General features: G+C 37.9%; 1 protein-coding gene across 1 annotated transcript; it reads left to right on the top strand.

The window, feature by feature from the left end:
• Positions 1-27: 27 nt before the first annotated feature.
• On the top strand, positions 28-11749 carry LOC309482430 (uncharacterized protein; the record flags this gene model as incomplete). The annotated part of the gene is made up of 18 exons (XM_082147778.1): positions 28-379; positions 622-784; positions 920-1069; positions 1161-1318; positions 1418-1594; positions 1799-1940; positions 2071-2258; positions 2340-2481; positions 3840-4010; positions 6462-6814; positions 9175-9337; positions 9423-9572; positions 9675-9832; positions 9938-10114; positions 10197-10338; positions 10428-10615; positions 10781-10922; positions 11574-11749. The coding sequence occupies exons 1-18, from the start codon at positions 197-199 to the stop codon at positions 11747-11749; spliced, it is 3123 nt and encodes a 1040-aa protein (XP_082003904.1). The 5' UTR covers positions 28-196.
• Between the last annotated feature and the right edge of the window lie 474 nt (positions 11750-12223).

The raw sequence follows: 12223 nt of genomic DNA, 5'->3' as shown, positions 1-12223 counted from the left end.
AGGGCCGTCCCAAACATCGACAGGGGTGTGAAATGGCCGTGTAAAGGGAGGTGCCTGGTGCAGGCAGCGGACGTCCCACCACCAGTTGCATCGACGGCACTGTTTCTACACTACCATTTGCATTTACAGACTGCTACTGACAACTCCAGTGCTTTGATATTCTCTGACAAAGGGAACGTGCCATTTTTTAAACATCATGATCCTGCACTTTATGTATCAGTGCTTTGATTTTAAAAGCTGGATCATATTAAGTTTTGTTTTACTGCTTCTTGCAGATATTATCAAATATAGGAATCCTTCCAGGTTCCCCCCAGGACCCTGGCCTTTACCATTCCTGGGAAATATCTTCACTGAGATGGATTTTAAGAACATGGATAAGGTAGGAGCAAATTATGTTAAATTAAATGCATAAATGTTTAATTTCATGTATGTTGATTGACATTCATTTTAGACAGGATTTCTTTTATTTTACCCTATTTCTTGATTAAAAGAATAGTGGAGGTTAGCAAGTTTACTGTACTATATACAAGTTACAGTATATATGTATATATATATATATATTATTATTATTATTATTATTATTATGATATACTGTATATATATATATATTTTTTTTTTTAGTTGGCTGATGTCTACGGGAAGGTGTTCAGTCTAAGAGTGGGCAGTGATAAATTGATAATTGTGTCTGGATATAAAATGGTAAAGGAGGCCCTCATTACTCACATTGACAGTTTCGTTGACCGTCCAAATGTCCCACTGTTTCACAAAACTTTTAAGGGACTTGGTAAGTACACCGATCATTATGACTTTTTTGCTTAAAAAGGCAACACTGTAAACTAGTCGAAATTCAAAACATTAGTTGCTAATAAACAGTACCTCTTTAGTTATTGAAATTCTTTAATTCATTCATATTATGAAGGTACAATACTGAGTAATGGATACCTGTGGCGGATGCATAGGAAGTTTGCTGTCTCCCATTTGCGGACCTTTGGAGAGGGGAAGAAAAGTCTTGAGCTCAGCATCCAGCAAGAGTGTGTCTACCTCTGTGATGCTTTTAGGGCAGAAAAGGGTATCATCTGAATTCTAAATGAATTTGGAAGAACTTGCCAAATAATGACATATCCTTATGTATACACATAACTGTGTTTTCTTTCAAATAGCACCTTTCAACCCCATGGTCACCTTAAACAGCGCTGTTTCAAATATCATCTCGTGCTTGATATTTGGACAACGTTTTGATTATCATGATGAATGTTACCAAAGAATTCTGCGTCTTGACACCGAATGCATTCAGTTAGCAGGCTCTCCTAGAGCACAGGTACTGATTCATGACAGCATCCACACTTTAATATTCTCACTTCCTTTGATTAATTATAATTAAAAATCTATTTTCATCACCCACTATATCATCTTACAGCTGTATAATGTGTGTCCTCGGCTCTTGGAATATTTACCCGGCCCCCACCAGACCATTTTTTCCAACTATAAGAAGATCACAGACTTCCTGAGAGGAGAGATCATCAAACACAGAGAGGACTGGGACCCTTCAAACCCACGTGACTTTATAGACAACTACCTGACTGAGATGGAAAAGGTACAGTAACTAAAGTAGGATTTTATTTTATCATGCTTTTGAAATACTTTGAGTAAAGAGGGTAAATTTGCAAGCATTTGTTTTGATATTGCCATTTGATCAGCCTGAGACGCTATTTTAAAAAGATAGTGCCGTGCCTGTGAAGAACTAATGTGTATGCATGTTTTCTTGCACATTTTTTGTGTTGATTCCTACTCTTTCCAGAAAAAGAGTGACCCTGAGGCTGGTTTTAACATAGAAGGGTTAGTGGTGACTTGTCTAGACCTAATTGAAGCCGGGACAGAAACCGCAACTACAACATTGCGCTGGGGTCTGCTTTTTATGATCAAGTTCCCAGAAATACAAGGTGAGTGTACTTTTCTGATTTTCAATGCGAGAGTAATTAGCTTGGGAATCCATCAGTTCCAGAATCTTACCATGAATAAGTTTGTCTGAAAACACACAATATACAAGTAACACTTATATTCCTCATTCAGAAAAGGTCCAGGCAGAGATCGACAGGGAGATTGGACAGTCACGTCAACCTTGCTTGGCTGACAGAGTTAATATGCCATTCACTGAGGCTGTTATCCATGAGATTCAAAGATTTGGGAATGTTGTTCCCCTGGGATTCCCTAAACAAGCTGTTAAAGACACAACACTAGGGGGGTACTTCATTCCTAAGGTATTTATTCTATTCTATTCTGTTCTATTTTGGGGTCTAGTCGTGTCTAGAATAGTAAAGTTTTCATTCTCTCTTTATTAGGGCACCTCTATGACAACAAACCTGTCTTCAGTCCTGCATGATCCAAATGAATGGGAAACCCCAGACACCTTTAACCCAGGACACTTCCTGGATGAAAATGGCCAGTTTCGGAAGAGAGATGCCTTCATGGCATTTTCAGCAGGTAATATTTTGTAAACACACCACCTGATATGACTTCTCAAAAAGTGATATGCTTGTATTTAGTCCTTTTCATTGACTTTGGGTCAAATTTTAAAGGTCCCATGACATGAAATTTTCAATTTCTGAGGTTTTTTAACATTAATATGAGTTCCCCTAGCCTGTATATGGTCCCCAAGTTTCTAGAAATTTCAATCGGTATAAATCGAGCTTTTCCTATCTTTCTCTGCCTTTGAGAAAATGGAGGCTCAATCAGGCTGATCTTGAATCCCCTCTTTATGACGTTACAAGGAGAAATGTTACCTCCCCTTTCTCTGCTTTGCCCGCCCAGAGGATATTTCTCGCCCATGAGAAAACGAGCTAGGAAACAGGAACGCGCACGCGCGATTTTAGTTTGTCCACGAGAGACATAATGGCTTTTGAGCGAGCAAAGCATAATAATTGCTCAATAATTGGATGTACAAATGAACACTGAAGGGTCAATACAAAGCTGGGCTTGCTGAACGTCTGAAACTAAAGTCTGGATCAATCTCTTTGGCTCAGCTACACACCTCGGACAAGTAAGTCAACTAATGATATATAAGTGTGTTGCTTTACTGTTTATGGTTACCTAGCTTGTTACACGTAGAATGTGGCTGTCACATGAGCTATGCAGTTTATGTGTGAATACACACACTGTAACGCGAGTGTTGTACACTTCTTTGTTATTTGGATAACCGTTTTCCTGTTGGTAATATGGCGCGCGCGATATCCGCATTTCAAGATCGCAGAGCTTGATGTAATTGTAATAAGATAAATGACAGACGTTACAGATCTCTCATGAAAAGGCAACAGTAGGTTCGCGTTAGCTATATGATGATAACTGTAAACCATCCGAATAAAGTACCGTATCCAAACATAATATTTTAAACTTACCATTCGGAAACGTCCTGCTGGAGCTGCTGAGTTGCAGCTTCTCCATCTGGATCAGATTCTGGGTCAAACTGAAATGCTTGAACGACTGCGTGTCTTCGTGCCATTGCAATATATCCAACATAAACAAACATGCATGGTATCGTTGCGCAAGATGGTCAAGGCCACGCCCACCCTCCACCTTGCGCCGCCTTTCTCCTCCTCATTATCATTTAAAGCTACAGACACCGAAACGGCCTGTCTGAAGGAAGCTCATTCTGGGACTGGTTTGTAGTGGCTATAATTCTGCACCGAGGCTGAATTTTTGGAAAGAGATTTCAGATACAGTACTAGGGACCACTAAGGTCTATATTAAAGCCTACAAAAAGTAGCATGTCATGGGACCTTTAAATATTTTTTGCCCCTGCTACATTATGAATGTTAACTTCAGCTCATGACATTTGCTTACAGGTAAGAGAGCGTGTTTGGGAGAGCAACTGGCTCGTCAGGAGCTCTTCTTATACTTCACCTCCCTGCTGCAGCAATTCACCATCTCCAAATGTCCAGGAGAGGAACCCAGTTTGGAGGGCGAGATATGGTTCACATATGCTCCTGCTCCCTTCCGCATTTGTGTGTCCTCACGTTAGAGTGTATAATGTTTCTTATATGTCTAATATTTTATTTTTTCCATTTTTTTTTACCATTATATCTGTTTCAATGCATTGATGAATAGAAAGCAATGTATCAAATAATACTCTATTTTTATATTTGCATTATGACTTGGGGAAAGGTTCAGTTTTTGAGTGTTTTCCCAACCTGATTATTTTCCAAGCACAGCCTACATATGCTATAATTTGAACAAGAAACAACGAAGCATGTTCACAAGTATCTGTTACCTGGTAATATCTACTCATTTGCATGATAATTATATAAATGCTACATACTCAAGAAAATTTGTTTCTTCAGAGATGAATTTTAACACAAGTATATATTGAATAAAAAAAATAAATAAAAACGTTTTAGTGTTGTTTAAAACACACACACACACACACACACACACACACACACACACACACGTAGACACCTGTATCTACCAACATGTAAGTTATTCTTTGTTACTAATAACGGTTACCAAGATATTACAGATGTAATATTTTACCAATATATTCACTATGTGTTAATGCTAATAGCTATTTGTTCTGATGTAGCCTACAGTAATCAACATTTGAAGTGGATCAAAACCTTTCAACAAAGTTATGCATGAATTTTGAACAATATCCGTTCTTGTGTTATCTGTTTTTGGACTTTTTTGATCCACTTCAAATGTTGACTACTGTATAAATGTAGATCAACATATCTATCTTGTATTAATAAAAATATTATAGACACCTGTGTAAATTATTTAGTGTTATTTTGATGTTCATATATATATATATATATATATATATATATATATATATATATATATATATATATATATATATATATATATATATATATATATATATCACGTTTATATCACAATGAACCATTTCTCATTTGGCAAATCATTTGTCACAAATATCTCTGCTGCAGAACCATAGACATAATAAATACATAGACGCCCTATTGACCGCTTTGGAACGTTGCTGCGATACGACAACGCGTCCGCCATATTGCTGAGGGCGAGACTGCGCTGTAAACAAATGCAAGTAAACAGGTGAGCTGCGGTTTTTCTGGATAAAAACAAAAACAACGTTTACATTTGTCAACCGATTTCAGTGGTTTGTAAGTGGTGTACAAAAAGTTCAATCTCTAGTCATTTAAAATCCCGATAGTTAGACTTATAAAATATTTTTTAATAAGGAATTGTCAAAGCTCAGGCTTGTCATGTTTTTGGCTTTTTATTCTTGGATACGAATTATGAAGACCCCCATATAATGAGATATAATTTAATTTTCACATTAAAATAAATAAAGTTTTCTTATTGTGGAAAAAGCATTTTCTGTCTTTAACCCGATTTTAGCTTTTCTTTTGCTTTTCAATGCCGCCACTGAGAAAATTAAACAAATCAGAAAATACAAATCACACCGGCAGGCTGCTTTCTGTATTTTTAAAGCACTAATAATCGCAAGCGGTATAATATTATAATAACAATAATTCGCTATTAATCGATTTGACAGCATATGTATATACATACTAATTAATTTTTAGTTAAAGTTAAAAAAAATTCTATATTTTGTTATATATATATATATATATATATATATATAACAAAAATATAGACAAAAATTATAAAAATTTCAAAAAACACAAAACACAAAACAAATCATAAAACTTTATCTAAAAGTTAAATTTTCCCACTGGATCCCTGTATAATTTTATATAAGCCGGCAACATTCAATGCACTATTAAATACTATTGTCCTACGTTATAATGCATTATTTTGTAAAAAAATTGAATAAAAAATAAAATACCCTGAGTATGGCTAACTACGCATCGGGCGTATGTCTAAAAATGGACATCCTGTCACTGCACACAATAATTTATTTATCGCTAGCTATTTTAGTCTGACTGACTCTGGTGGCCAACTAACGTTACTATTACTAATTAAATAATGACCAAATACAATCAGAAACAAATGTTCAGTCTTGCTTGTGAAAGATAATTCCCCGAGACTGTTTTCAATTGTGCGGCGATTTGTACAGCCCCAAGCAGCACACGAAGCAGGTATTTTTCTCAATTCCCGTTATGAGAGTTATGGGAAAGTTGCCCTACGCAATATGGCAGCGCCGTTGACATACGATCCAGCGGCCAATAGGGCGTCTATGTATTTATTATGTCTAAGTACAGAACAGATAGACAGAGAGATAGGCAGGCCCACTGGGCCCAGACTGGCTCATAAGAATGCACATGCATGTGACTAGATTCAGGTTAATAATTTTTCAAGAACTGATTGAACTCTGCAATGAACTTGTGATGACTGTACATGTTAAAATTTACCAAAGAATATGAAAGAATGGGAAAAGATAAAGAATAGCCAACTTATATTACTATGCATGTTGCAGAAAAAAACATTTACATATAAGGTTATATATATGTGTGTGTTCATAGGGGTCTCATTGTCTGTCCTTCCTGGAATCTGGAGTCACCCCTTCAGATGTTGTGTAATATCCCTCTACTCCTCCCCTCCAGTGTTTACACTTCCAAGTCTTGTACATAAGTACTTTACAGACCACAAATCTCAAAAAAGGCAAAAGGAACCTGTCATTTCCCCAACCACCATGTTCTTACAAATCTTATTTGACAGCTTTGATTTTAAAAGCTGGATCATTTTATTTTTTGTATTTCTGCTCATTGCTGATATTATCAAAAATAAGAATCCTTCCAATTTCCCCCCAGGACCCTGGCCTCTACCATTCCTGGGAACTGTCTTCACTAAGATGGATTTTAGGACCATGCATAAGGTAGTAGCTAAATTCATAAGTTTTTAATTTGCATGTCTGTCAATTTACATTTGTTTTTAGGAATGATTTCATTTATGTCCTTGTTTATGTACTTATAACATGTTTTGACTATTAATGTTCCTGGGGTCGTATTCACAAAAAATCTTAAGGCTAAAAGTAGCTCCTAACTTTTTTCCCCAAAAGTTTTTCAAAAGGAGATTAAGCCAGACCGTGGTCTTGCAATTCTCGGATCTTCTGAGACATTAAACACTCTTCCAAACTCTCAGCAATGACCTCTATTGATGGGCATGACTCTTGCGAAAAAAACAATACTTTTAAACTGGAAATCTTCAGACTCTCCATGTTTCAAAGCTTGGTTGGGTGAACTGTTTCATGTCATACAACTGGAGAGGATACGTTCCTTGGAGTCCAAATTTCATCGCCAATTCCAAACCATATGGCAGCCCTTCGTGGATTTCCTCAAGTCTGAATAGTGTATTGTCATTGTTCTTACTGTAATAATACATCATTATTAGTAGTATCTGTGATTATGCTTAGTTTATGTTAGCCCCCTCCCCCTCTGTTTATTTGTATTTTTTATTTTATTTTATTTTTATGTTGGTATTGTTTGGTTTTCTTTGTATTCCTAAGTTGAAACGCTATGTAAAAAATTTAAGAAAAAAAAAGAAAAAAAGTAGCTCCTAATGCCTAGTTCACACTACACAACTTTAAATGTCGGCAGATTGCTGTGCTGTTTAGACTACATGACTTGCTCTGGAGTCTTGAAGTCGTTGTGGTGTTCACACTATGTGACACTACGTAAATGTTCTGCAACAGGGGGTTACACACAACACGAGCTGACAACAACTCTGTCACCCAACGACTCTATCCGGTCCCAAAACCACATTTTGTCACGAAAACATGCGCAAGAAGTGGAATGGGAAATGGCGCATTGTCTATTTGAAAATGGACGGCGGGACAAAATTGGCGGTAAAAAAATAATAATAATAAAATAATAAAATAAGAATAATAATAATATATATATACGCACACGCGGGCGGCAGGGATTGTCTGTCAGAGAGAGTTGGAGGTGAGTAAAACATTATAATGAAAAAGCAGCTGCCTGTTGTGGTTTGGCAACGATGGTTACAAATACAAAAGGCTTTTGTAATGTCATAACAAGCTGATCATTGGCTGTTGCTCGTCGCGACACGTGACACCACAGACTATCGAGTCGGCCGACAGCTCCAGATATTTGGCATGCTAGATATTTGTCTGGCGTCGGCGATGTGTCAGCGAGCGTTTTTGATGCGTCATTAAGTATTTCACACTTAAAGATTGGCGAGCGCGGATCACCCGCAGATTTGCACGCGATTACAGCCCGACCTGTCGGCGAGCTCGTTAAAGCCTGGTTCACAATCACAAGGGACGATTTTAAAATTGTCGGCCGATTTTCCAAACCTGAGAGACCCCACACACGGCGCTAAAAAAATCACGGGTCTAACAGTTTTGGTCGTACAGTGTGTGGTGCGTGGCCACAACAAGGCAAAATCAACACATCACACACGAACCGATTTGACTCCCAAGCATTCCCAGATCAGACGGGAAATCTCGCAAAATCCCTCGAGATCAAACGTGACTTCAGAGTAAACAATCATGGCGGACGAAGAGGATGCAGTGGCGATAGTTTGTAGTTTGTTTTTAACCGAAAAACAAACCGGCTGTTTTGATTTTGTTTCCCGGTGCTTCCTCGCCGCCTCATCACCTCGCTTTCTGATTGGCTACACGCCACAGTCCACAGGCTGCGTGCTCGTTTGTCCCCAGGGGACACCACACAAGAGGAGAAATCGGGCCAAAAAAATCCAACATGTTGGATATCCCCGATTTGAGATCGGAGCGGTCCCGACGTCCTTCCGAGTAGACGAGAGCAGTCTTAACACACCACACACGGCAGGAATATCTGATCAGATTATTTTACGATAATCGGAGCATCCTTAAGATTGTCGGAGGGGGTGAATCGGGGCTAAAATCGGCCTAATTATCTTGCCGTGTGAACCAGGCTTAACTTGCAAATCGGGCTTAAATCGGGCTTAAAATCCTGTAGTGTGAACTAGCCATAACTTGCCGGAGAAACTAAAATGTTAAAAATAATGGACTCCTAATTTAGGACTCCTACATTTTTGCTCTAAGAGTATTTCACAAAGCATTCACCTAAATCTGTGAAAAGTTAGGAGTCAAGAGGACTCCTACGTCACTAAGATCAAATCACAAACAATTCTAAAATGGATGTTGCCTCAGCAAGCCGCCCAAAGACACTGTACACCATTGAGGCAATAGGTGATAGAGCTTATGATTCTTTTATTTGAATTTTTGAATTTCAGTTGGCTGATGTCTACGGGAAGGTGTTCAGCCTAAGAGTGGGCAGTGATAAAATGATAATCGTGTCTGGATATAAAATGGTAAAGGAGGCCCTCATTACTCAGATTGACAGTTTCGTTGACCGTCCAAATGTCCCACTGTTTCAGAAAACTTATAAGGGACTTGGTAAGTAAACTGACTATAATGCTTAAAATTAAACCAATTTTTATTCTCAAATGGAATTGGTGATTTCTTAATTATCAAACTTTAGGTTTAACAATGAGTAATGGATACCTGTGGCGGATGCATAGGAAGTTTGCTGCCTTCAGTTTGCGGACTTTCGGAGAGGGAAAGAGAGCCCTGGAGCTTAGCATCCAGCAAGAGTGTGTCTACCTTTGTGATGCTTTTAGGGCAGAAAAAGGTAGACTAAATGTAATCAACTGGAGAATTTTTGTTCATTGGGGCAAAGAAGAATGAAAACAATTTGCCAGTTTGATAAATATTCATGCTTTCTCCCAAACAGGACCTTTCAACCCTATGGCCACCTTACACGGTGCTGTCTCAAATATCGTTGCTTGTTTGACATTTGGACAACGCTTTGACTATCATGATGAATGTTACCAAAGAATTCTGCGTCTTGACAATGAATGTGTTCAGTTAGCAGGCACTTTTAGAGCACAGGTACTGATTCATGACAGGATCTTTAGACACTACTTTAATATTCTAACTTCCTAGTTAATTATAATTTAAAAATCTATTTTCATCACCCACTATATCATCTTACAGCTGTATAATGTGTGTCCTCGGCTCTTGGAATATTTACCCGGCCCCCACCAGACCATTTTTTCCAACTATAAGAAGATCACAGACTTCCTGAGAGGAGAGATCATCAAACACAGAGAGGACTGGGACCCTTCAAACCCACGTGACTTTATAGACAACTACCTGACTGAGATAGAAAAGGTAACTAAAGTGGGATTTTTTTATTAAAAGTTTGAATAATCCATTTGAATAATTCAATACTCTACCGTCCTCCCCCCTCTAGAAAAAGAGTGATCCTGAGGCTGGTTTTAACATAGAAGGGTTGGTGGTATCTAGCCTAGATGTGATTGAGGCTGGGACAGAGACCTCTGCTACTACATTACGCTGGGGTCTGCTTTTTATGATCAAATTTCCAGAAATACAGGGTTAGTGTGGTTTCAGTTTTTATTTACTGGTTACAGAATATTGCACATAAATGGCCCCACTTTAGGACTAACTTGTATTTCCCATTCAGAAAAGGTCCAGGCAGAGATCGACAGGGAGATTGGACAGTCACGTCAACTTTGCTTGGCTGACAGAGTTAATATGCCATACACTGATGCTGTTATCCATGAGATTCAAAGATTCGGGGATATTGTTCCACTGGGATTCCCTAAACTAGTTGCTAAAGACACAACACTAGGGGGGTACTTCATACCTAAGGTATTTATTCTATTCTATTCTATTCTATTCTTGGTTGAAATATAGATATCTAGGTATTTTAATAGAAAATAATCTAATGTTGGAATAAAATTCTTAAGACAACCAGTCATTGTTTCTGTACTGGATGCTGCATAAATGCAATAGTTTTCATTCTCTCTTTATTAGGGCACCTCTATGACAACAAACCTGTCTTCAGTCCTGCATGATCCAAATGAATGGGAAACCCCAGACACCTTTAACCCAGGACACTTCCTGGATGAAAATGGCCAGTTTCGGAAGAGAGATGCCTTCATGGCATTTTCAGCAGGTAATATTTCGTAAACACACCACCTGATATGACTTCTCAAAAAGTGATATGCTTGTATTTATTTTTTTAATATGGTATTAAATACACAAGAGCAAGACAAGCACACGACACACTAATTAAACTTGATGTACCTACATTGAAGTGAATTAAGAGGGCAATAAACTAACTGATGTTATGATGTAGCCTATATAATTTAGTAACCAAAGTAGTTTTTCTGGCTCAATGAATGAATTAACTCTCAAGCTGTTTTTCAACAAACACAATACATTTACAGAGCCGCGTCAAAAACATAGTGAATAAGGAATCGAATTGGTCAGATGTTTTTGTTTGACGTTACAACGCTACATCTGAGAGAGGATGTTTAGGATGAACTGATTCATTAGGATGAATGTTCAAGTCTTACAATGGTACTTACAGTGATGAGCGTTTTAGTGAGCAATTGTCAGACATTAAAACAGTGTTTGGGCTTATCGTTATAATTGTATACTCATCAAAGCTTGTTGCTGGAAAAGCTCCAGTAACAGTCACGCTAGTGACCATAGTGAAAATTTGTCCTAGGTTAGTAGCGATGCCATACTTCTAGTTCGTTTTTTTTTTCTTGTCAATGCTACAATATGAAGTGTAATTTTTCCGTATGACATTTGCTTACAGGTAAGAGAGTGTGTTTGGGAGAGCAGCTGGCTCGTAATGTGCTCTTCCTGTTCTTCGCCTCCTTGCTGCAGCAATTCACCATCTCCAAATGTCCAGGAGAGGAACCCAGTTTGGAGGGCGAGATATGGTTCACATATGCTCCTGCTCCCTTCCGCATTTGTGTGTCCTCACGTTAGAACAAAACAAAGTCATTAAAATCAGACATAAAGCATGTTTTCTGATATGTGTTTCTGGCTGAACATCAACTGTAACTACACCACAAGTTATAGTTTATGTTACCATAATCTTCACATTTTTTCATTACAAGAGCTAGAATTCCTGTAGAGCAAACAGTAGAGCATGACACTAGCAATGCCAAGGTCATGGGTTCAATTCCCAGGGAATTGAACTGATAAAGTGTATAAACCTTAAGTGCTTAGCCATCTTTAGAATTTTGTGTTCGCACTTTTTTGCTGTAGCTCTGTATTTTTCTATGGCATCGCTGTCTAAGTAAATTTGCTTGTTGAAGAGTTGACGAAAGTTATCATCAGCATTGTGATGCATAACAAATGTCAGTAGACCGGGAAGATTTTTAAATTGAGTAGTTCATTCATAAATCTGAAAGATCTTTCCTCTTTAATCGCTTTAGATAAAAGCATCTGCCAAATACA

The sequence above is a fragment of the Leuciscus leuciscus genome, assembly GCF_965113295.1.
Source record: "Leuciscus leuciscus genome assembly, chromosome: 19".
NCBI lineage: Eukaryota > Metazoa > Chordata > Actinopteri > Cypriniformes > Leuciscidae > Leuciscus > Leuciscus leuciscus.
This window is presented reverse-complemented; position numbering and strand designations above follow the sequence as displayed.